Raw genomic sequence first — 25,162 nt, 5'->3', positions numbered from 1 at the left:
AGTAACAAATAAAATATTGAATTTTTGACCAAACAATGTACGCAACCGTTTACACCTAAAAATGTTATTTAATGACTAGATATTAGAATCTCTTATTGAATTTATACATCATAAGCCACCATGGAAAATAATCTTCCTATTTAGTAGTATCTATCTTATATTATAACATATCCAAACGGCAGCGAATTCGACAGATCGCCGATAATATTATTCTAATATTGTTTCTCTCTATACTGAATATGAAAAATCCTCATTATTCCTTTATTTGCAGGAGATGCAAGATGTTTTGGACGAGGACACAGAGATGACGGACTGGCTTATCGAAAGGGACGCGAAGGCGGGCGTGGTACTCCGGGACAGACTCATGACAGACGCGGCGATCGGTGCAGCCCCCATCAAAACAGAACACTCGTACAGCCTACATTCAGACGTCGAATCATCACCACCGTCACCACACCATACCAAAGTTGACGGTAATTATCATTTTATTTTTTTTTCAATCAGGTCGGCCAAATCCTTCGACTGGCGGGGATGATCGTCTCGCGTCAAACTGAAATATTACTTGCCAGTACTTGGCAGTAGATTCACTCTTATATGCCTGAAAAACAAAAATCATATTATGTATACTTGTCTTTCGATACACGAATAAGAGGTTTCCTCAATAAATAAACAGTTACGCTAAGATATTTATGACAATATTAATATTTTTCGCTGGAACTACTTTTTTGGCAATTCGCATTTCAAGATATGAAATCAAATTATTGTTCGTATGTATTAGATATTTCCTTATTTGGTCACAAAAACATTCGAAATTGATACTTAAATATTGAAATTAGACTTGTCCATTTATTCGGAGGACTCAATTAACAAAGGAAATTTCCATTTCTATTAATTGCTCGTAAAGCCATGTAACCTAACTCTACACAACTATCTGAATGAAGTGAAAATGACAATAATATCGTCATTTATTTCAATGTTAATTTATTTCAAGTCTGTCAATGTATTCAGGAGTATTAAGTAATTGTGTAATTTTATTTTTTATTGACTGTTCATCAACCTCACTTTAACCTTCAAATTTAAATTAACATAAATTAGTGCATGTACCACTCATTGTTATGCATATTAGATTTAATGTATTTTCGTAGTATTGTTTTATTACAATTTAATACGGGAGTGATTAACACCGGATAAGCTGGGTGTTGTTAGTTTAAATTTGACAGGTGTCAAAGACATTTTACCATTCAATGGCGATAAAATGTACACAGAATGTAAATATATTAAACAATTTTTTTTACTAACTGGTTAAAACTATGTTAAATGCGTAGGACAAATCAGTTTACGCGTACATGACTCACAGAGTCAACGATCAACAATGTTTTGCATATCTTGTGAATTTAATTTTCTATACTAATATTATAAAGAGGTCAACTGTTTGGGGGTAATCTTTGAAACTATTGAATTAATTGAATATTCTTTCACGAATAAGAAGCTACATTTCTCCTGAGTTCTATAGGCTACGTTTTATCCCGGGAAAATATAAAACGGGACTTTTATCATGAAAAAACTTTTTCACGTTTGCGTGGCCACGGGCAAAATCTAGTATTTAATATAATTATACACTGTATGAAAATTATACAAGCTGAAAATTACGTTATTAAATTTTATTGACATTATTTTCACACCATAGCAAACCTGTTTAAATAAACAATACTTAAAAAATATGTATTAAAAGTTTATATACTTAATGCCTGAGGCATATTCTACCGTTTGGATGATGGAGAGATGAGACCATGTAGGTGTATAATATAAAACATATATTATATAAAATATACATATTTACACAAATACAAATATATTAATTCTATAAAATACTTAAATATAAAAAAAATCTGAAACTGTTATAGTTGTGAATCTGCTACACTATTAGCGAAAAGCATCCAAACTTTTGATTTGAAAGTGAACCTGTTAGAAGATATCCTTATTTCTGAGGGGAGCGTATTCCAAACTAGTATAGATAGGACAATCAATAATCAATCAATTTTTTTTATATAAAATGACAATAACAGAAACTGTATCTAAATTCGTAAACTAGATTCAACAAGTGACCATGAAATTATTTTCACAGCTGGCAACCCTGTGTAACATGGCGTCATTAAAATTATTGTCGTATGATGTAACGTACTAACCATGCCCCAATATGTTATATGCATTTTGTAGTCATTGCAAAGGGATATTTATACTCGTATGAGCGAGTCATTATTGGCCTTGCAAACATTTGAACGCATATAACAGGATACGTGATGGCTAAAGGCTCCTTTAAATGATAATGTTTTATTACATATTGACCTATATTTCAAACTAATTGTTGCAGTATTAGATACTGCTGGTAACAATGATATAATACGAATGTAAGCTAGTAATATTGGATAGAAAACGTTGTAAAACATTAAATTATTTATTGGCGTTAGCAACTGAAGGAGGGAATAGAAAGAGTAAATTATTTCATTATCATAGGTACTATACTTACAAGGAATATAACCAATGTAACACAACTAAATAATTGGAAGTAGATATCGAATCTTAATTTTGATACTTGCCACAAGTTTATGATGCTTTAATTTGATAACTAAATACATCGTCCTGTCTCATAGAAGTTTAATAATACTTACCTCAAAGCATGAGGAAAAATTACTCGTTCTAGACAAGGCTCTTATGATACATAGGTACGTATCTGATATGTACAATAAACAATAATTATGAAACAGGTGTATCATTACTTAGTTGATAAACTTGCTTTTACAGTTACGTATTGAAAATATATTTATGCTATTATTTCGCACCTAATAAAATGGAAAGATTATAGAATATAACATTTTACAATGCTTTCGTGCACAAAACACGGGACCTAAGTCCTGTAATCTGTGGTTTCGTGTGTGTAATTATCTGTGGCCTATAGTCGATGAAATGGCTGTAGAAAGAACGTTAAAGTCGAATGACCGCCTATGTGTGTTTCACAAATATTTTAATCTCCATTTTGCATTTGTCAGACAAAAAGATCTTCCTAATTCGAGTTAATCACAGCACTAAACATCTCATGTGACTATAATATATTATTTAACATCGATTTCGTAACGTTTATTATTATGAGTTCCTTATCGAATGATTTTCAAACAATGCGTTGTGCCCTCGCATCTGCAATGAATCTGCTCAGTCCACGTGCGCCGATAACTCTTGACATCCATTAAGTCCTTGTACATTGGCCGAGTCATTTGCAACTATGTTCATCTTATCTACACGTGGAGTTCCTGCAGGTGTAATATTTTAGAAGGTAATTGGGGATATAATAGTAACCAGGACGATTAATATGTGACCCTTGCGAATATCTTTCTGGTATATCCGCACTTATCTATGCGGCTATGGAATGAAATATTTAAAAACTATTTGTATTTAGGTGTTCCTGGCACATACAATATTGTTTTATATGTCTGTCAACACGTTAACTTTCTATAAATAGTTATTACTTTTCCTAACCAGAATTTGGAATTTTAACGTTGGTATGGCACTGTTCGTTATCTTCCAAATAAGATATGCCTCTTATTGCTGACTATTTACATTGTCTATCGTTCCTGCCTGACAGCAGACATGATCAATGTACCAACATACTTGACTACCTTATAAAAGTGGTAATACAAATTAATAAGAACATGCATACGAGCCAGATCACTCATACTAGATAACTGTCAAAATATTTAGAAAGTGAGCATAAGTATTACCAAGAAATTCACCTGTGACACATACAAAGACATTGCGACTAACAACTAACAGCCGACTTCCGATCGCGATTAAATCACATACGCGCACGCGACACCGGCGCAGCTCAAAGAAATCTCGCTTCCGCTTTCCGGCAAAATGTTAATAGTTTCTCTTATTTCTCTATACCGAACGACAAAAAAATCGTTTCCTGAAGGCTTTCAGGTTGTCGTTTTGTGCAAGTAACATTTGAAAATATGTGTAAGTTTGCACAATGAATGTCTTATTGATGTAGATAAAAATAAATACATCAAGGTTTAGTTAAACGATACAGGAGAGAAGTTACGTCAAACATTGCACGAATAACAGTGTACATCGTATCGGATCATACCAATGGCAAAAAGTGAAGTTATTTGAACGAAAACCCGACACAACATATACATTCTAATAGAGATAAATGCGGTCCGCAAATCGTTCTAATGATAATTAGATTCTATATTAATTCTGCATAAATGGAAACGGACAGGAATCGGGTTAAATGGACCTTTCGCCACTGGATCATAATATTTTTAGATATTTAAACTGTCTATCATGCTACTAGTATGATATGCTATGGGCTGTCGTACCTCTGCTTATATTAAGCATGCTCAAACTATTCCGTTTAGCTTTTTATAATCAGCAAATGTGTGTAACTGGTGAAATATAAACCGGACCCAAATAATCTGATGCAAAATAAATCTCTATGCCCATTCAGCTTTGTTAACAAAAGGTCAGATAAGCGCAATCTCAATTAGTAGTATTAATATGTAAAGCTAATGTGAATCGAAGCCAGGCTTACCTATTGACCTATTGTTGTAAAACTGCGAAGTTTGACCTTTCGGACGTCACGACTGACTGTTGGCATTTAGAAAACCAATATTTTTCGCATGTCTTCATATAACGTTTGTATTCGGTAACCCTGAATTTACTTTTTAATTTTTTGAATAGGTTGTGATAGAATCTGTTAAGACTTCGATAGGTTTCCGTTGTAACATTAAATATACCTACTGAATTAATAAAGACAAATATGATATTCTTTTGGAACTTGATAATAAATTTTTAGAGTGTAAGTACTATTCCTGGGATAAATAATAATCTAGCTCTAAGAAGAAACAATTCATCCACGATAAACTGTACTGCACCTGACGGTAAGCGCAATGCCGTCCAGATAGAGTATCTAATGGCAACAGACGGTTGTTTCATGCCATTCGACATAGCCATACTGGCCTACTGAGCTGCTTCTATTAGTGAGACAGTTTTCAAAATCAGACTAGCAGTTCTAGAGCTAAACACTTTCCAATTCAATAAACAAGTATTTATTCTTTAATTACGTTTAATATCTAGTGTAGTTTCGATGCTAGTAAACCTTTCTACAACTGAAACGTTCATTATTCATACAAAACTGAGATTACTAGTTATATAATGAGCTCATTAAAACGTCCAACAATTCACACAATCCGGAAGAGTTATCGCTGCTGTCGACATTAATGAAGTTATCCGAATGCATTGTTGTTGCAGATAAAGCTTATCCCGCACGTGCCAGATACCGGGATAGTTTGAGAGCATGATTTACCAATTTCAAGTAAATTTTATTTGAGTTAACGTTTATAACTAATGTAGACTGTACTCATTTTATTGCCACTGATTTGGGAGTAAATTAGGAAAAAAGAAAATATTTATTTGGAACAAGCAAAATTACATAATAATTACAAACACAAAATACTTAAATGTATTTGCTCGTCATAAAAACGACCCCAGCTAGCATATGCTGATAAAAACCAGCGCTGATCTTCCACAAGGCCGTTTTGTGATGTCACGGGCTATTAGAGTGTGACTTTTGTATTTGGTCGGCTTATAAATTTAAGTGAAGAGTAGTATTTACTCAAAAGTTGTGAAGGGCCTTAATGTTGTATTTGCATTCGGATTTTATATACTATAAACATATATTCTGTGCAACCATTTTCACGTCTTTCTGGATGGAAATTAAATGTTGTATAAATAGAAATGACTTAGAGTAAATATTTAAAAATGGTGTCGAATAGAAAAAAGGAACATCATTATCATCGTTTATAGTTTCCTAAAATATAAATAAGCTTTTGAATATGCACTACTTTCCCAGATAAAATTGAGGAACTGGGCACTCTTTCTTGAAAGATATGATGGAGTAGTGGCTATGCTCTTGGCTAAATACAATTAGTGAATTAAATAAACCCTTTAAATGCAATCTTAAAGCAATTTGTTGAGATTTATATTTCCAACGTCTGATATCAATAGTACCTTTAAACTTTTAAATACCTTGCGGTTAAGGTGCGTCATATCCTTAAAGTTTTATGGGTCCAATTAAATTTGCACTTTGCAGTGTTCGTACTCAGTTGTGTTTTTTCAATATATTAAAAAAATGTCTGTACATTTTTTAATATATACATTCTTTCGTTTTCGTAATATTATTTATCTAAAAGAAATAAAACAGTGTCGATAAATTTATAAGACAAATATTGTCATAAAATACTTAAAGGCAACACCAACATAGCACTTTACTTATAGTTGCAAAAAAATACGACATAATTTAATGGACTCCTGCTGTGACTCCGTTTGCCTTTATAGCCCTTGGTACTCAATAATATAAGTTTAATGTAACAAGATGAATTACGGGGGTTGTTAAAAAAACACTGATTTATTATTTTTTATATCAGAAAGGTCCCACAAACCTGTTAACTTAAAGTAATTTCGAAAAAGAACCGTAACGTAAAATAAACACCCCAAGAAATGATAGTGTAATCAAGTAGTCTGTTTTTTCACCTGACGTACAAACAAATTGTGAAATAAATTACACAAAAACATCGATAATAATTTGCAGAAATTGTTAAACCCTTAACTCCGGACCTGACTACAATCATACAAAGACTCATCAACAAATTCGCTGTAAATGTTCTCGTGTACATTCCGGATATTGCAGTATGCGTTAGCGACAACTCGGTTTGTTTTTAACGGTGACAGAAGAATTATTTTTCTTGGTAAGATATTCTTTAAAAGAAAATAATATCCGTGAAGACTTAAATATGTATTCATACGTATAAAGATAATATTATCTCGTATAATACTCAAATGGGCAGAAGAGACAGGTATGTAAGCAAGATGTCACGCAAAATTCGCTTATAGGAAGTAAACCTTTCGTCATAGCGCAAATGGATTGACCTGGAAATGGAATCCACGATACCAGAATTGCCGCTACATAGATGAGACGATTAAAACAGTAATATCTCAATAAAATGAATATTCATAACGCATCGCATTACTATTTTATAGCATCAATCACAGATATGTTGAAAGTGACCTTCAGGTATGATTTAAATCTTAATCTACTACATAGATTAACAACATTTTTATCGTAAATGTTTAACATTTCTTTTCAAGCATGTCAGTCTTTTGAACATTTTACTTATCATTACAAATAATCTTCTGATTCTTACCTTGTCAATTCAATCATGTTATTAACTTTTTTAGTGAAGTCTCCACGTTTATGTTTAGCAAGGCCAGAAAATTTTTGCAACACATTTGAGATGTTGATATTTTTTAAAATACAAGGCTGCAACTTTTTAATTTGCTGTTTTTATAAGCATTATTGATTAATGCTTCGGCCCACGGAGGGCTGTATAGAAAGATAATGGATCACCAGTGTTACTAGCTTGTTTAGATGCATGGAAATATGAAGCTGCAGGGGCGAGCACTGAATCGAAGTCTTAATACTATTTATATCCTACACCGGCATATTTACTAAAACCCTACAATGGCCTTTGACGCACAGGTTGCAAGGTTGTTTAACAGTGGACAATGTAACAAATGTTGCCAACCCCTGGTCAAGGTCCTAATTTGCAAGAACAGAGCTTATCATAAACATTGTCTGCATCCACCGTTTTGTAATGCTCCGAGCATGACTATTCGTAATGGGCCTTAATGTCCCCTATCAAAATAATATAGGCAAGCATGATAGATGGCATTTGATGATTGTGTCATCTACATCTCTAGTCGGATGATGTCACGATGATGCGTTCTATTTTTATTTTACCAGAGCAATGGACTTTTTGTTTTAATTCAGCTCGTCTTCTTTATTAGCACACTCAATACGTTTATTGAAATTTCTGGTATATTCTAAATCAATTGCTCTTATTGGCTCATACTGGATCTCGATTCGTACGTCGTTTGACGAATAACTTCAAAACTGGAATGCTGACTAAGACATGAAACTCGCTGCTAATTTTCCTTAAATTATGAATACATTTTTATTTGCGAATATACAAATTTATTATGATACCTACCATAGTATTATTAGAATTCGACATCACAGAAGATAATAATATGAATTATTATTGGTACAATACACTTTGTAACTTGATATAGCTAAAATATTTGCATGTCCCATGACTTCAAAGTTAGCATGAGCCACGACATGTTATATTTCAGCACAGAAGGTGAAATTATTTTGTCCTAATATTATAGAAATACAGTAAAATTTCTCAGTATGTCGTTCTTATAACAACGCGTTCATTGTGTAAAAGATATACCTCCTTATTCATAGACGTTATTTATTTAAGGACGGAGCATTACTGTGATAACAAGTCTGTTTCTCAACTTTGTTTATTTGACAACTTGCTGTTTGTTCAGCTTTGTTTATCTAACAGCCAACTAGATTCAAGTTGTATCTCAATATTAGCCAGTCACAACGGCCCTATGTCTACGCACTGCGAAGGCTACCATGCCGTCAGCACTAAGAAACAGACTTGTTATCACAGCAATGCTCCGTCCTTAGATAAATAACGTCTATGAATAAGTATTGTTTACTGATTGTACCCATTGGACTTCTTAAATCATTAAATTGCGTAAAAACCTAATAAGTTGAGCGGGATTTTACAATATGATAGAAGACGTTAATGATAAGATAACACAAATAATTTTAATGTAGCAAATTTTAAAATAACTCTTAATCAGAAGTGATTAAACGTTTGAGGGTTAATTTCATTTATACCTCATTTCTTCGAAATTCATTACTACTATTTTAAGCAGAAAGTTAATTCACTGCATCTCACATTAAAGGAGTGTCGAAAAATATCGACCATCAATTGCTAGTCTGCAGTTTTATGCCGGCCTGTTTAATTGCTCCTTTACAAAATACGCGTCATTTCAAAGGCGGGTTTGATATTTGATTAAATTTAACCCAAGCCCGCGGTCCTTATGTAAAACAACCTTCGCTCCTGTGCCCTTTCGTTTGATGTTAATCAACTCCACGTGACATTTAGACGTTCCGAATAACTCCATCATGAGTAGACTTCACAAACTCTAAATTACTATAATTATATGTAAAACATGTAATACTAAAATCAATAGAGAACTTGGCGGAGTGTTTCGCTGTGACGTATTTTAATACCTTGATCTTTCATTACTTGGATGATGTTTTTATTACATAGATACGTTGTCCGAGCTCAATACTGGCAAGACGAAAGTAAGGTAATTGCCCGACTTGACGGCCAATGAGCGTGCGGCACTAACGTTGTTACGTAACTGTCGATGTATATATATCCTTTTCTAACGAATGTATGCTGCATCTTTTTATTCCTTCTTCGAGCCAATTTGTAAATATATGTACAGGTACGTGACTGTAGCAAATAGTGCGCCGTTTTTATGTGCCATCATGTTAGTGTATGACGCGTCTATTTGTAAAACGTCATTGGTCATCAGTAAAATAATTGCTTTGTCTGATTCTGCCATCGAGCACATGCAAGGCAGTCGTTTTTGGCACTATAAGACGTACCTAACACCTCCTCACTAACACCTCCACCTACAACATCCTCGGGTCTAGAGACGAGCTATAATAAGGTATCTGATGTTGTTGCTGTTAATGGGCAATTGTGGTTATCACCATCAGACGAGCGACTTGCTCGTCTCATCATTCGTCTCGTTCTCGTCGTTAAATAAGACAGCTACTAACTAACTAAACTAGCTAAAGTAACCTGCTTTTAAAGTAGGTTAAAATGTAACCCAACTATTAAGTAAAATTAAGAGTAATTTTTTGTTATCACATAAACATTCTCATAAAATTATTCAGTATTAATATGTTATAAATATAATGTCCAACGTATGCCAATACATCTGCTCAAATAACTTTAAACACTTTATTTACATTAAACTGGTGAAATCTCGTTACAACTCGTCAAGTGCTTGACGAATTACTGAGAACGGAGGGAAAATTCATCTGTTTTAAAAAAATGTGCTTCAGTAGATAATATAGGTTATGTTTTAAAAAGTAGTTATAGTAAAGATGCGCGTACTTATCATCGGCATTTTTTATTAAAATACAAAATGGAGTTTTTATTATCATAAAGGTTATTATGTTCCCGTAAGTCAGCGTTTATTTGTTATTGTCCGAACGTTTTCATTTGCCTACAATATCCCTTTTTTCACTTTAAAAAAGGAGGGTACTCAATGCGGCATAATGTCTTTTTTATGTGTACTCAATAATCATTTTTATATCCAATTTACTCATCCGTTGTCCAAGAACCTTATTGTGTTTAAAGTCACTTACTACGTTATTTTTTTATATATTTTACGTGCGTACTTGTTTTAAACGACCTAAGAAGGTAAACGAGTTATCAATGTCAATTAATATTATTATCGATTTTTATAACGATACACCTTCAGATAATTTATGCACTGAACTATATTTTGGTTATTAAAGGTTTTGATCTACATTTTTATTACGTAAACTTGTGAAAACAAATTCATGCAAGAATAGTAAAGAAATATGACCGTTTTATTTCACTCATAAGTGTTTCATTGCCTTTAGGTCCAAAATATATTATAGAAACAAAATAGCGAATCAGTTATATTTAGAAAAGAGATACTTGCAACTGTGGTGTTCCTCTATTTTTTAACCGACTTCAAACGACGGAGGAGGTTATCGATTCAACGTGTTTTTTAATATTTGTTATCTCAGCATTCAGTCGTTTATTAACTGATTTCGATTTTTTTTTATTTCAAGGGGTACTTCCAGGTTAGTCTAATAGAAATGTTTTCAAAATCGGTTCAGTAGTTTAGCTTTTAAACCGAAATAACTAAAATAAATATGTCGTCCCAGTAAAAGCAATTGCGAATTTTGCTTTTCCCTGTCTTCAGATATGTTTTTATTACCTCACTCACGCTTACCCGCCAAATGTTTCGTAGTATGCAGCTCACTATCTAAATTTAAAGATAACTCACTACACGATGAACAAAAAATTAAGTCTAACCACGTATATGCAGAACGATAAACGATGCACACGCAACTATACTTCCCACCGTATGTTCCACGTGATTGCATACGCAATTACTCAGGGAAACCACTTTATACCCGCTGTTAACAAAAAACTGCATTAGCTGATAAGTGTTTGGTACTCCAGGAAAGAGTTTACAGTGTTTTGGTGACCTGTCATTCCACTACGATTTTTTATACTTATTTAGAAAGCTGAGGAGTTTTTTTGTTTGTACGCGCTAATCTCAGGCACTAAAGCGATTTTGATTTTTTTTCACTATTAGGAAGCCACATTACACATGAATGCTATGGTCTATACTTTATCCCAGGAAAATATTTATTCTAGATAATATGAACGCCATTTTCAATGAACAATCTCAATCGCTTTTTACTATCCGTCCCGAAAATTGATCAATCCAAACATTTTTACATGTTTACAAATGACTTATTTAACATTTAACAAGCCACGAATTAAATAAAGAATTATAAACATAGTAAAGTTGTTTTAAAGACATTTAGCGTAGAACTATTGAGTTGCTCGTTGACACAGTTCACTTACGTTAATTCACATTTATTTTATGAATACATTCAGCTATTCCGTCCTTCTTTCCTCTAAGATGAAACCCAAAATCCCATGGGAACGAACTGAAGCGCCCTATTCGTTATTATGATTTTTTTGATTCATCATCAGTACTCTTTCATTTACATACAATTCATCGATCAACAGCCCAATCTACATGCAGAGAAGGTCGTCAAAAGAAAAACAATAAATATAACTGCTTATTAATAATTTCTTGTCTAAGAAACGTGCTTGCTCATTGCAAACGCTCCACTTATATAGACTTTGGACTTTTTTTACAGCCCAATCAGCTTTATAAATGAAAAACAATATTTAACGAGGTCAAATACCATAGAATTTTCTGCTTAAATTTTTAATATTCTGAATATTAAAGTAAACTGATGAAGTGTATAAAATACACTAAATACCAATATTTCTTATTCCATTATTTCGATGAAGACGCCATTCATTCTTCATACAATATATTAAAATATATGTATAGTCTAGATGCGCAGCTCCACTCCGACCAAAATTATACCCTTATACTCGTATATAAAAAATTACATGAACCTGTTAAAACATTACATCACAAAAATTTGCCCCTCATACATAGTATTAGTGATATTTTTATAAAACAGTTTTTATATTAAACCTAATCTGATTTTTGTATTAACACAGGTATAAATATTTAATATTATCTCCTATTTGACAGCAATGTAATTCTCTTTAAACAACATCTAGTTCAACATTTAGCCGTGATTCTTAGATAAGGAAATTCCATAGAACTGTTATATATATTTTTTTCCCTCCTATTTCAGATATGGAAGACGAATGTTACCCAGCAATGCCAGCTAGCGCGTGGAGCAGCCGGCGAAGGTCTAGCGATTCTCCCCCTCGGGAAGTGAAAGCGGAACCCAAGTCAGAACCAGAGTCGCCAGCGTCCTCGTGCCCGCCGTCACCCACCCCTGGTACTCCGCTCACACACGTCGACTACGTCATTGACCACACGGTAATGTCCTAATATGGTTATATATGTAATTCAAATATGAAATAACAGTAGTTCAATACTTTGTCTCCGAAGATTTAAATGGAGACGCAATTAGTGTTTACGTTGAACTTTAGTATTAACCTTCCTAAGGATGTGATTAGGTAGCGACCTTGTTACTATTTCGGGCACCAATTCCAAAGGCAACTCAGATGGTCCAGAACTGTCCCATTTATTAAGAAATGCTGTTCTGACTCAAGGATTTGTCTAAAAGTACTAAAAGGATTACAGATCAATTCTACAAGCATAACTATGCAAATTACAGAAAATTGCACGATTCTTGCAATGCTCCCTGGTAAACAATTTGTTCCCGATGTTAAGAACTTTGTCATATTTAAAATATCGTACACTAATTTCCTGTCCTCGTAAATCCATGCCGCGAACCGAACTATGTCAACATTTCTATTACACATTCCAAAACCAGTTAGATGTTTTTTGATGATAATCAATTTCAAACGCAGGCTGTCAAAATCAAAGATATTAAATTATAAACTGACGAGTCACGAAGCGCGTCTTCATCTCATCCCGCAACGTGATAACTTGACAAAAAACTAAAGGTCATCACAGTTCAAGTGTTTCCCGCGTGCCCAAAACATCGCAACTTTCACGTGTAATAACATTTTAAAGTACTTAGTTATATTATGTCGCGTGTATCGCCGGTGTAATTATCATTGGCCGGGTGTAAACCGTTTCGTTGAAAAATGTCGAGAGGAACCTTTAACTGTTGATTGGAAAGCTGTTACTTTTAATTGTTAAGATTCATTCGCACCAACACAGTGTGCGGTAAAAAAGGCAAACTTGTAATAGTATACGCAATAAAATAAAACCTTCAATCTGTTCATGTGCACCTATTCATAGGGGAGAATCTATCTGGGTTTGTTTGCATATCTTTGATATTATTTGGGGAGAAAGTCAATAGATATGTGTACATAGATGTTTAGTTATTGAATATTCAAATTGATCCTAATGTATGCATTTATCCGGTATACATGCCAACACATGCAATTTAAATATATCTAAGGACGCGTATTTCCGCAATCTCCTGCAATAAAAAGACCCAAACATTTGCCGCATACATTGGAACTTAAATACTACTTTAATGGTATTTTAAGTTATCAAATTTCCTTTTATTTATGTTAACGCTTGTTTAATGACACCGGTAATTGAAGTATTAAAAATGATAAGAAGTTCTGAGGCAATAAATTTGCTTATAATTCATTAAGTAAACGCGAAATCGCGTTTGATTTATTTCCTGTCCTCCTTTAGATGCGTTTGGTATTCATAAACAAGACTTTTTTATTTCATATTAATAGTTGCTTAGATTTCCTTCGGATCCATTTTTGATATTATTGCACGGCTCCATGTCGAGGAATCTCTTTTAATCAATTTCTATGATTTCTCAGTTTTACACCACTGAATTACTTTTCCCTAACTGGAAATACAGATAATTTCGTTTACTCAATTTGTTAATCAATTAATCAACTTAGCTCATACAATTTTCTTTAATATAAAAACCAAATAGTTATGATAAACTATGTAGCCCGGCTCTCCTAATTAACTCGGCTTGGAAGATGAGGCTGAGTAACTATAAAACCTCATGGTCTTCTATATATTTGCAGACAGGAACAATCCACATGCCACAAGCGGTGCTGCAGAAGGTTGGGGCGGCGGGCGTGCCGCAGCTGCTGCTTAGCACGGCGCCGCGGCTCGCTACCTCGCTCAACTCCAACAAACTCTCCATCAAGGTCACGTCCAGCTCAGGGGCTTCAGGTAACCGAAATATTTTTAATGACGAGCTGATAGAAGAACATAGACGTACCTAAACAAGTGATAATAGTCAGAAATGATAAATGTTTGCATGTCATATTTTCTTCAAATGATTGAGTACAAAACTCGAATAAATTTACTCGCTAAAAAATTATAGCCAAACTTTGATCGTAAAAAGTAATAAGTTACCTGATTTTAGTGCAACTAACTGTAAGCCGTGCATGGAACATTATAAAGTAACAAATATTCGTATCTCCCTACAGGTTTCAACTTACCACCGACGCCACCATCATCGCTGTCGTCATCAGATAGCGAAGGCGCCCTGTCGCCTGCACACGAGGCGTCCGCCGCGCCTCCCGCACCTCCAGCGGCCCCCTCGCGACGCAGCCATCTCTACGTCTCCCACCACTCACGACAACCCATTAATACGCCGCTTATTAGCAGTCAACCGGTAAGCATCTGATGCTTTAAGTACTTGATATCAGGGAATTTGGAAATGACTTGATATTAAATACCATCGGTTGCTTTTTGTTGCAATTTTTTCGTGCGTACCCTACTACTGTTCTAGAAAGAATCATAATGTCGTGTTAGGATATTACTAATCCCTTACCGACATATCATCCTTTTCGTAACACCTCTATCGTTTAATAATCATAATTGATGAATAATGTTTTCCGTTACAGAAAGGATCAACCGGTACATTGGTACTGACAGAGGAAGAGAAACGCACATTACTGGCCGAAGGTTATCCAGTTCCTACCCGTCTGCCTCTGACCAAGGCTGAGGAGAAATCTCTCAAGAAGATTAGGAGGAAAATAAAGAATAAGGTCAGTAACTAATTACAAAAAACCTAAATGTTAGGTACTTTTGAAGCGATAAGTAGACTAATTCAGTGCTAACTCCTAAAGACTAAAATAATCCCACCAGCAATTAACGTAAATATAGTTAATGATAATTATCAATTAAATAAACTGTACACCTACTATTTACTAGCAGACACTGATCTAGAAATCAATTTACAGATATCAGCACAAGAGAGCAGACGCAAAAAGAAAGAATATATGGACCAATTAGAAAGGAAGGTTGAGGTTTTGATATCGGAGAACAACGACTACAGGAAGAGGGTGGAGACGCTGGAGCAGAAGAACGCGAGTCTGCTGAGCCAGGTGGCGTCGCTGCAAGCGCTGGTGGCACGCGGTGGCCGCAAGTGACGCCGCGGCGCGCACCTCGCTCGCGCCCGCGCCGCCCGCCCCGCCCGCCCCGCCGCACGTCCGCACTCACACCAGTGCGCGGCTAACACTGCTGTCTCGCAATGTTACAAATAATCGATAATGAAATCTACTTGGTTGCGATATCGCATCTGCAAACGATTGTAATTTAAAATTGAATGCAATTGATCTATTGCGATATGCGAACGGACAATCGGTGTGTTTTAAATGGTGAATTGTAATTTACGATGAATAAATTCTAATAATATCAGATGAATGAATTCAAATTACAAGTTGCATCGATATTTCATTGTGGACGGGCTCGTTGTTTATTTGAACGCTGAGTGCTTTTTAATCAACACCTCGCGGATGCTGTCGAGGTACACAGTACTTGATCAGATATCGATGACGCCGCGGGACAGAGATGTCACGGATCGATAACATTTGTCGATAACGCTGTCCTTTTCTGAATGTATATTTTATCGATGTATATTTTGGATGTATTTACATATGTATATGTCACGCGTTAGAGCGTGACGGGAGATGCGTCAGCGTGGAATGGTTGCTCACTATATACGTTAGTAAATAGGTGTATTCAGTGGTGCTGAATTGGTTATACCTGCGTTACGGTAATAGGTATACAAACTGTCAAGTGCCACACTAGATATTTATTTTTACAACTCTACAACAGAAGCGTACGAGCGATGACTCGATGACAGGGAATATTACTGGGCCCTAGATAAGTGTCGATAGTTTACACGTGTTGTTTGAAATCTCGTAATATATTTTTAATAGCTATATATGTATTTAAGTTTTATTTTATGCGTGTTTTCATTAAATTTTACAATTAGGTTAAGGATTATAATTGTTACCCAAAGCATACATTTGACATGTATGCCGCCGACAGCAGACGCGTCCACCGCGCGTCTGCGCGACGTGTCCGCGTCCGGCCTAATGTCACATCGACGTTACTGAACAAGCATGTCTATCGGCTACTTAAGTAGTGTAGTGTGTACACCGCGGTGCAAGGTGTAACTCCGGACTCCCACTACTGCGTATGGAACTATGTGCTACAACTTGGCGTATCGTGCTGCGGTGTTATCTGGAATCTAAGTAGCATAATATTGTAAGGCGGACACTAATGTGCGCCTTATCGATTTATATTGAATTCCGTGAATTTGCATTTATAGAGACATATGTATCGTCTTAGACATTATGTCTTTGTATTTAAAATAAAGTTAGATTTACGTTATCTGATAGAGGACCCTGTGTATTGACCGATTCGCGCGACAATTGATTTCGGTTATGTCTAGTCTCTCGTGAAGCCGTGGCGAGGTCTCGTTGTTGAGATCTTCTATGAGTAGCTATATTCAGTGTCGGATCATGCGCTCTGTGGATCGACAAGTACAAAATAATTGCATGCCTTGAAAGAATGTTACTAACACAATAACTTAGAAACTGTGCGAGCGAACTAAACCCCATTTAGCTAGCAATGTTTAATGTTGATGGTGATCGCACCAGTGTCTCGGTACGTAACCGGTAACAGTTCCAAACAGAATCTCCAACGGTCAACCCCTACGTGTATAACCGCTCTTGCCAACACTTAGTTCTGCTCTCGCGACGGAGCGTGCCTCAGGCCACGTTCGCGAATCGACAACTGTCTAACATTCTTTTGATAAACAATACATTCTTTATAGATATATGAGTGACTTAAAGTGAGCTCGAGTACTTATCTATTTTAATCATATTGATATAATTATGTGCAAACTAACGGCTGTATACAAATTGTAATCAGTTTCAATAGTAAAATATACACATATGTGCTGTTATAAATTTTTGCTAGCATAATTTATAAATATAACTAAGTCGAAATGTTTGTTACTGTTTAAATTTATAATATATATACATACATATTATATAGATTATGAATTCCACTTTCTAAACGCCTATACGCATATATCATATTGTTTCTTAAAAAACTTTACTGTGTGTGCAATTAATATAATTCTCTTTATACGTTGTGGGGATTTCGGGTACGTATTATTATGTTCTGAATGCTCTTTGTAATCCTCCACTTGACTCTCAAAAGATTGCAAATAAAAGGTCAGAGGTGGTTAATTCTTCAGTCTATATTGGTCACAAATATAAAATCACTTAACTCTCTCACGTGAACGGCACGGTCTACGGTTATGTGGGCTAACGTGACGCGTGATGGGGAAAGACTAACGAACGCTGGCGAGCGTGCTCCCGCGCAGCTACAAGATGTAAAATCAGAAAAACACAAATTCTATAAAATACATACAGTGTCCCTACAACATTTTTTAAATGTTCTTCCTATTTAGATATATAAGGAAAATGAAAATGTTATATTTATATAGCACTGAAACAATTAATATATAACATGTTCCAGGTCCATATGCGACCATTTGATAAGAATTGAGATATATTTTAAGAGATTTTTTCAAATGAAATTTTAGGTCTATATAAAGATACACTGTTTTACGTGTGTTTATCGCTAGACAAGTTAGTTTTATTTAGCGTTAGAATATCGATACAGCATCGCCTGCCTGTCCAACTACAGTCTACAATTAACTGATTCTACCAATATGTGTAAGTTACGATCGTAGATTAGACGTATTAAGCTATCTAAAGAGTATCCTTTACTGTATAGAGACTATTATATATTAAAGTATTTAAAAAGAAAAGATATATTCAATTCCTAATATGGCATTTACCGTCTACAAAAAGAGTGATTTATCTGAAATCGATTTATATATATATGACTTAATGTAGTTGATATATTAAATTATGAATACCATCGCTCAAGTTCTGACCGCGATATATGCAAGTTTTATATTTTCGCTATAAAATATTTTATCTTTTTGTTTTTTATTTCTTAACTTCACTATAAGTTACCTGTGTAACGCAAATTGAATTCTTTGCGCGATATTTGTATATTTACTAGCGTGAATTTTCCATGTGTTTTAATAAATCGACGCTCAATTATTTAAGGTATCATTTCGAATACGAACACAAAGTAAGGCGACAGAAACAAAACTAAATCGAATTGATCACCATGCATCGTATTATAAATATAAAAGATACTATGTAGGGTAAAGAAGCATCGTCATCGACGATAGCAATAATTTTACACCTGTATTTACTGCCGCTGTATTCGAAATGTTACCTTGAGACGATATTGTCAGAGCGATATTAGGATTTGAGCGAGGGTAGAGGTGTGCCGGCGCGTGTAGCGCAATGCGCCTGCGCACCGGGCTTGTTACGGCGCGACCACTCGTCTCGTCATGTAAATCAAATGCCAAACATACTTATACGCGTTTGTATGCACCGCACACATTTTGGGTGACAATAATTGAACCCATTCGGGACTAAGGTAAATAAATATATTTAATTAACGAAATATACTTGCGCCTTAATCTCGAATGGATCGTACTCGTTGGCGGGGCGACACAACCCCGCCACAGTATCCTTTTGTTATTCATTTTAAAGTGTAATTTTATTGATATAGTTTTAATTTTGTTAAAACTATTTTCTGTTACCTTGAGTCATGAATTGTTGAATCGTTTGTTTTATTATTATTTTCAAATGACATTGCGGATTTTACTGTCACCCTTGAGCTAATAAAGCGTCAAATATTGTACACCGATTGTTTCTTTTCACCTACCTGATCATTGTGTATACCGTCGCTGGCACCTTACATATAGCTTTCGGCAGAATTAGGGCTCTATGGCAGACGTAAGTAATTGCATTCGTGAATATGCTTCAAATTCTGAGCTTCAAATAGTACCAGAACGTCAAAGTAAGTAGTCACAAACTGTCAACTTCCCTATTTTTTCACTTCCGTAATTAAATGAGGTAGACGTCACAACAAAAAATAAACAAATCTCTAAATTCAGTTTGTAGCCAGTGTAACTACTGGACATAATAAGACTTAACATCTCATGTGTCAGGATGGCGAGCACAGTGGAATACCAAATATAAAAAGGTTGACTGGGACTATGGTTGACTAGGAGAGAATGCCTATGGCATTAAGTCTGCCTATATACATTTATATATTAAGTGCAATAAATTAAATAAATAAATAATAATAATTCGTTATTAAGCCAAAATAAAACAACAAAGTATGTAAATAAGAATTTAATTAAAGGCATGCTTACTTATCCTTATGTCTTATCACTCAGAGGATTAGAACAGAATCTTGTTTTTAAATATTTGTTTTAAACAAACGAGACTAGAATTTTATAACGTGAAAACTCGAAATATTCTAGAACCTTTACAGCACCTGTATTTTACATGCATGGTCAGTCTTATTTCAATTCTTAGTCTATTGACAATATAAGAACTTTTAGATATTCACTTAAATGAAATAATCATAGATAATATAAAATATAGATTTGTTATAGATTCCAAATTTGAAATACAAATTATAATGCCAAAAGTTTTTACGAAGTAATTTCATATTCATTTTAAAATGTACCGTAAAAATATCACTTAAGATTACAATAATATAAAATGCTAGAAACTGATAAAACTAAGTCTGTACAAAATTTAATTCATAGAGTAATAAACACCTTTTTCTTGGCCATTATGTGGGCTATAATGACCCACAAGGCAGTTCCCCAAACCGCTTCTATGAGCCGGATAGAATGGGTTTGCATGTTTGGAATTTTCCAATGGAAGGGGAATAAGTGGGCGCACAGAGAGTGGCCAACATACAAGGCGATGGCGTTGAGACCTGGAGCCCTGAAGGGTCCTCCACCCCACAGCCTCCAAGCGTCAGTCAGAGTGTAGCACAGACTCAAAAGAACCAAGCAGCAGGCTGTTGTTACCAGCACGAATGACGTAGACCTAAAAATAAAGTTTGTTAAATAATGACTTTTTTTTTAAATGTTTTGAACCTAAAACGATAATAATTATAATTGAAAGATTTAAACTTCAGATATCTTTATCTCCAGTGTTAATCTTTATTTAGGAATAAAATATACTACATTCTCCAATAATAAAATTAGATGTTTATTTAATAGATATTTGTTTTAAATCACCACTTTCGAGAATTGGAAGACATAATTATTAAAAGGCAGTTATTTATTGTTTGTTTAGTTGAAATTAATTAATTTGTATCTTACCAAAGATTCTTATTGATGGGAATAACTCCGTGTTCTCTTGAGAAACCAGCTAACAAGGCGCCTGCTACAGCGAACACCAGAGACCAGGCTAACCACCTGGAGATGCGCGCCTTATGCGACCGCTGTAGCAACACCGTGGCTCCTGCCTGAACTCCCAGAAGCGCTTGAACTGCTGACGTTAAACAGCCTGTCGAAAAATAGCAATTTTAAATTGGAAGCTTACGTTGTTCTAAATTTAAATTTAATACACAGTTAAGTTATGAAATAGGTAATTTTGCGAAATATGTTTGCATTAACTATTGTGAACATTCAAGAACTGATTAGTACCATAATATTATTATGATTTTTGTTAATCTACTAAGCCGGCGAGTGGACTAAAGCTTTAACCTTAGTAGAAGAGGTCCATTCACAACCGATACATATTTATTATTTACAATTTGCATTACATTCACTATTCATCTTTATTCCTGAGTAAAAAGTATAAAGTGTTATCACCTAAAAGTCCTTCAGGGTCCGTAGGGTCTCCACCATAAACCCGTCGCGCGTCACTGTTCTGATACAGATGTGATTCGCCTAGCAGCAGTCGATCGATGTAGCCGGCAGCACCGCCGCTGCAGCCAGGAGCTGCCCATTCGTCGTGTTTTCCACCCGGGCCGAGGTAACCACTGGAATATAGCAAAATTATACTACCAAAACTATTTGCTAATGTTTAAACATATTAATTTTAAAAATTACTCATCAAGCATTTAAAATTGGTGCTATAATTAGAAAACACAATACTTTCATAATATATTTATGAAGATATTGCCAAGATTTAAAAAAGAACAATGTAGGAGTAAATAGTAAAAATGGTACTTTTATATTAAAATGTGTTGTGCTAAAAATGTGGCAAAAAACTGTGACTCCTTGTCGTTTTATTGGAATAAATTGAGAGACCTTCACGTAAATGTCGCATTGGTCTTCGATCATACACAAACATCAATAGGCTGTATTCTTGTAATAAATCTCCAAATAATATTCTAAAACAGTAAATATCGCAGTGATATTTGAATGTCAAAAATGTTTTTCTAATCACTTACGCTGGACATTGTTCGTGATGGACTATGAACGTGATGGCAGTGTGAGCCGCCACCAACACAGCCGCCAGGACCCAGCACCACACGCAAGAGAGCACGTCTTTTAACGCCTGCCCGCATGCACCCTGCAATATAAAAGAATGGTATCTATTATGTCGGGCCGAGAAGGGGCGAACGCAACGGCGTGATGAGTTTCCGATGGAGGTTTATAGGAGACGGATTTTTGCGATCTAACCCGAACCATCCCGGTGGTGGACGCGATCCATCTCATTATTACCCAACAAAGTTATGTTCAACTGTAAATTTTCAAATGCAAGGGCATGTAAGTACAAAGGTACCTACATGCCTTTGTATTTGAAAATTGAATTGAAATATAAATAGATAGATAGATATGAAATAGATTAATCTAGATTAAGAATGAAGAGAAAAGGTCTAAGTATTGGCAAATCATTTAACTTTCAGGATTCACTAACTTGCTAAATTAAAGTATCTATAAGTTGATACACCAACATTGTTTTGTAGACAACTAATGCCTATTGTAACATGTGGAGAGACATTCTTTGTATTTTTAACCATGATATGATAATGTTTAAACAATGTTTAACATTTTTTGCTTAAACTATATTTTGACTCTCGTTCAAAAAGCGAAAGGATATTAAAATTGACCTTGATTTCAATATCTTTGTCCACTCCCAATCTTTTTTATTGTTACACGCCGACTGTTTCTATGGAAATTAAATCGAAACCAGTTTTAAAGGCTGTAATATAAAGAGTACAAACATTGCTATTTCATTTCTTATTTAGTGCCTTTTTGTACCGAAATATACCGAATTAAAAAATATTAACTTATTACGCAATGGTACGGCTAAATGGCCAGGATAAAAAAATCGTGAGTAAAAATTTCGACAAGGGCACATGTCTGAAAATGTAAAAAGTTCAGGAAAAGGAAAAAAAAATATTATTTTCTAAAATAGTGTAAAAAAAAATGTGTTACAAATTGAGTTCAATAAGCAATGAAAAATTATAGAAGTTTCGTTGCTATTTTATATACATTTCTAGATATTATATATTTATGAGATTTGCCCTTTTCGAAATAGCATAATCAATTAAACTCACCCTAGGAGGAGTGTAGTATTTAGGCGCAGTCAAAGCATAGAAGCCAGCGGCAATCAAGTATGACACAGCAAGACGCTGCAACACGCCAAATATGCGCAACTCTTGAAGCATGTTCGAACCGTAAATCGTGTTCAGTGACATGCCCAGCAGGAACATCATGCATGAACGCTGGAATAAATCAAATTGTTATTCATAAATTTGGTGAAAATGTGTTTGAATATTCGTTGTTTGCACGTGTAATGAGTTTTTATGTGTTCATAGCAGGTAATGGTCGGGACATAAGATTATTTTTTATTAGTAATTTATGACACATTTTAAAACTATTTATAAACTTAAACAATATTTAACAAAGCAATACACACCTTTGTGTGGCGTATTCCCGTAAGTAACGTGAATCATTAGTGTAGCCCTTTCTTTTTTTAAAATAGACATGATTAAGATTCATAAATATCGGAAATTATAACAGTGTTTTTTGATCAACATTTCTCGATATTTTCGTAAATAGACCATTTTGTTTGAACAGATGCGACTTATATTTCTAGGAATTCGTAAGAGTAAGCGGATTCATTGACCGTAACGTGGTCAAGTGGTAAATTGTTACACTAGTTTGATATATGTTACAATTGATTGAATTAATACACCCACATCGTAGACCCACATGATAGACAAAGGAAGCCGTCATCAATCCAAACTTTTGCCTTACAATTGACTTCAAAACCAATATATATCTTATGCCAAAATATATTTACTGATGATACTATACTCCTATACTGTGATTAATAGTGATATCTACTAGTGATAGGTATCTCATATGTGAAAGTCCGCCTGGGTAGGTACCACCGCAATGTCTATTTCTGCCGCCAAATAATCACTGTTGTGTTTCGGTTAGAAGGACATTATAGCCAGTGTAACTACTGGACATAATAAGACTTAACATTTCATGTCTTAAGATGGCGAGCGCAGTGGAATACCAAACAATACTTTGTAATCCAAGGTGTTGGATGGTGTTTCTGCTGTTTATGGGCGGTCGTATGGCTTAGCATCGGGCGAACGGTAAGCTGGTCTCGTCATTCAAAGCAATAAAAGAAAAATACATAAATTGCTTTTAAATAATAAACCTCCATTTGTAACTTATTTGCAATATAATTGATATTTAAAATCCAATTGCATTGTTCAAACCAGCCAAGATTCAGGCATTGCCAAATGACGTCACGCAGTAATCGGTCAATCGTATCCATTTTGTCATTCCCGTCATTCTTTGCGCAGCGATTGTCGACCTGTTTGGAACGATGTGACGAAACTCGCTTCAATGCATAAACCAACCGATGGCATGTGCACATTCCGTTGCAAACCATGTAGTTTTTGCTTTAAATATTCCTGTTCCTGTTGTCTCTTTATATCCAAGCTGGATACTATGACTAAGTATGATGAGCCGTGGATTTGTGTAAGAGCTTTTTGGTTGTAGATGCCCCCATGAAATTATAGAGTCCCCAGTCAGCTAAATACTGTCGACATTATATGGTGGTGTGTTTGTCATATAAAATAAATAATATATTTTACTATTTTTTCTTACTATACTGTGTACCTACATTGTAATCAAATACCATTCCTTGACAAGATGGCAATTATATGATTTATTAGGCAGACCCCCAAACTAGAATAAGCATTCTCCCTCCCTTCAAGTTATCAGTCCAGGCCTGGGAATGCTGGCATTTCATTACTTCGCAATCCTGGATGGACACATTTCCTAGCGAAGTAAGCATTTATACATTTTACTTTTCTAATGGTTATATATTAGCTTTGTTACTGTTTTATAGGTACGGTACCTATTGGTCGAAATATAAAACATAAATTCAAGCTACTTTTGAATTTATGCGTCATCGGATAAGGAAAATTATGCTCAGAACAATAACAAGCAAAATGATGATTGCATTTTAAACACTTTCTTTTATAAATGTCTAAAATTAATCATCCACTTACTATTATAAGCGTCGAAAAAATTCACGTCAGAACAGAATGACATTAACCATCTTATCGCGATGTCCATTGTTTAAAACTAGTCTCCATTCCATAACAATGTAAACCAGGCCGTATCCGCAAGCGGGTCAGTATATCGACCAAACTAATGATACCTCTCATTGCAACCACGAAAACAACACACATTCGCTATACA

At 34.8% G+C, this 25,162-nt stretch overlaps 2 protein-coding genes across 4 annotated transcripts in view; one reads left to right on the top strand and one right to left on the bottom strand.

Annotated features, from left to right (window-relative positions):
• The window catches only part of LOC115442155 (cyclic AMP response element-binding protein A), a 122,905-nt gene extending 103,594 nt beyond the window's left edge, over nucleotides 1–19,311 (top strand). For both annotated transcript variants that reach the window (XM_030167141.2, XM_030167142.2), the window contains 6 exons: nucleotides 272–473; nucleotides 12,449–12,639; nucleotides 14,295–14,445; nucleotides 14,706–14,893; nucleotides 15,126–15,269; nucleotides 15,465–19,311. In XM_030167141.2, the coding sequence (XP_030023001.1) occupies nucleotides 272–473; nucleotides 12,449–12,639; nucleotides 14,295–14,445; nucleotides 14,706–14,893; nucleotides 15,126–15,269; nucleotides 15,465–15,653 (1,065 nt within the window). In that variant the 3' untranslated portion in view covers nucleotides 15,654–19,311. The remainder of the gene's footprint in view (nucleotides 1–271; nucleotides 474–12,448; nucleotides 12,640–14,294; nucleotides 14,446–14,705; nucleotides 14,894–15,125; nucleotides 15,270–15,464) is intronic.
• A 482-nt stretch (nucleotides 19,312–19,793) lies between these two features.
• LOC115442167 (heparan-alpha-glucosaminide N-acetyltransferase) overlaps nucleotides 19,794–25,162 on the bottom strand; it is a 29,514-nt gene continuing 24,145 nt past the window's right edge. For both annotated transcript variants that reach the window (XM_030167156.2, XM_037441557.1), the window contains exons 6-10: nucleotides 22,990–23,157; nucleotides 21,877–21,998; nucleotides 21,293–21,462; nucleotides 20,798–20,984; nucleotides 19,794–20,519 (exon numbers count right to left, since the gene is read on the bottom strand). In XM_030167156.2, coding sequence (XP_030023016.1) covers nucleotides 20,225–20,519; nucleotides 20,798–20,984; nucleotides 21,293–21,462; nucleotides 21,877–21,998; nucleotides 22,990–23,157 — 942 coding nt within the window. In that variant the 3' untranslated portion in view covers nucleotides 19,794–20,224. The remainder of the gene's footprint in view (nucleotides 20,520–20,797; nucleotides 20,985–21,292; nucleotides 21,463–21,876; nucleotides 21,999–22,989; nucleotides 23,158–25,162) is intronic.

Source organism: Manduca sexta, chromosome 22 (assembly GCF_014839805.1).
Source record: "Manduca sexta isolate Smith_Timp_Sample1 chromosome 22, JHU_Msex_v1.0, whole genome shotgun sequence".
In the NCBI taxonomy this organism is placed as follows: domain Eukaryota; kingdom Metazoa; phylum Arthropoda; class Insecta; order Lepidoptera; family Sphingidae; genus Manduca; species Manduca sexta.
The sequence above is the reverse complement of the archived record's forward strand: the minus strand, read 5'-3'. Positions and strand labels throughout refer to the sequence as shown.